At 63.4% G+C, this 413-nt stretch overlaps 1 protein-coding gene across 1 annotated transcript in view; it reads right to left on the bottom strand.

Annotated features, from left to right (window-relative positions):
* Nucleotides 1-407, bottom strand: part of GPX4 (glutathione peroxidase 4) — a gene marked incomplete at both ends in the record, with an annotated part of 1,041 nt that extends 634 nt beyond the window's left edge. Inside the window, 2 exons of the mRNA XM_010140837.1 lie at nt 68-219; nt 312-407. Coding sequence (XP_010139139.1) covers nt 68-219; nt 312-407 — 248 coding nt within the window. The remainder of the gene's footprint in view (nt 1-67; nt 220-311) is intronic.
* Nucleotides 408-413: the final 6 nt, after the last annotated feature.

The raw sequence follows: 413 nt of genomic DNA, 5'->3' as shown, positions 1-413 counted from the left end.
CGGCAGTGCGGCCCCGAGCTGCTGCCAGGCGCCTGCCCGCTGCGAGGCCGGGGCTCCCCGCACTCACTTGCCCAGGGTGCCTCTCCCTTTGGGCTGTTCCTTCATCCACTTCCAGAGCGGGTGGGCATCGCCCCCGTTGACATCGATCTTGCTGAACATGTCAAACTTCACACCGTAGTTTTCAGCAAATGCCTTAATCTGAGCGTCATTCCCCGGCTCCTGGGTGACCGCGAGCAAGTAGGCCGGAGCCGTGAGCACCCGGAGCTGCACCGGGGCCGCACCGGGAGCCCTCGCCCCGCTCACCCACGGACCTGTTTGCCAAACTGGTTGCAGGGGAAGGCCAGGATGCGTAAACCCCTCTCAGCGTATCGGGCGTACAGGTCAACAAGCTGAGTGTAGTTTACAGCGGTCTT

The sequence above is a fragment of the Buceros rhinoceros genome, unplaced genomic scaffold, assembly GCF_000710305.1.
Source record: "Buceros rhinoceros silvestris isolate BGI_N320 unplaced genomic scaffold, ASM71030v1 scaffold38437, whole genome shotgun sequence".
NCBI lineage: Eukaryota > Metazoa > Chordata > Aves > Bucerotiformes > Bucerotidae > Buceros > Buceros rhinoceros.
The sequence above is the reverse complement of the archived record's forward strand: the minus strand, read 5'-3'. Positions and strand labels throughout refer to the sequence as shown.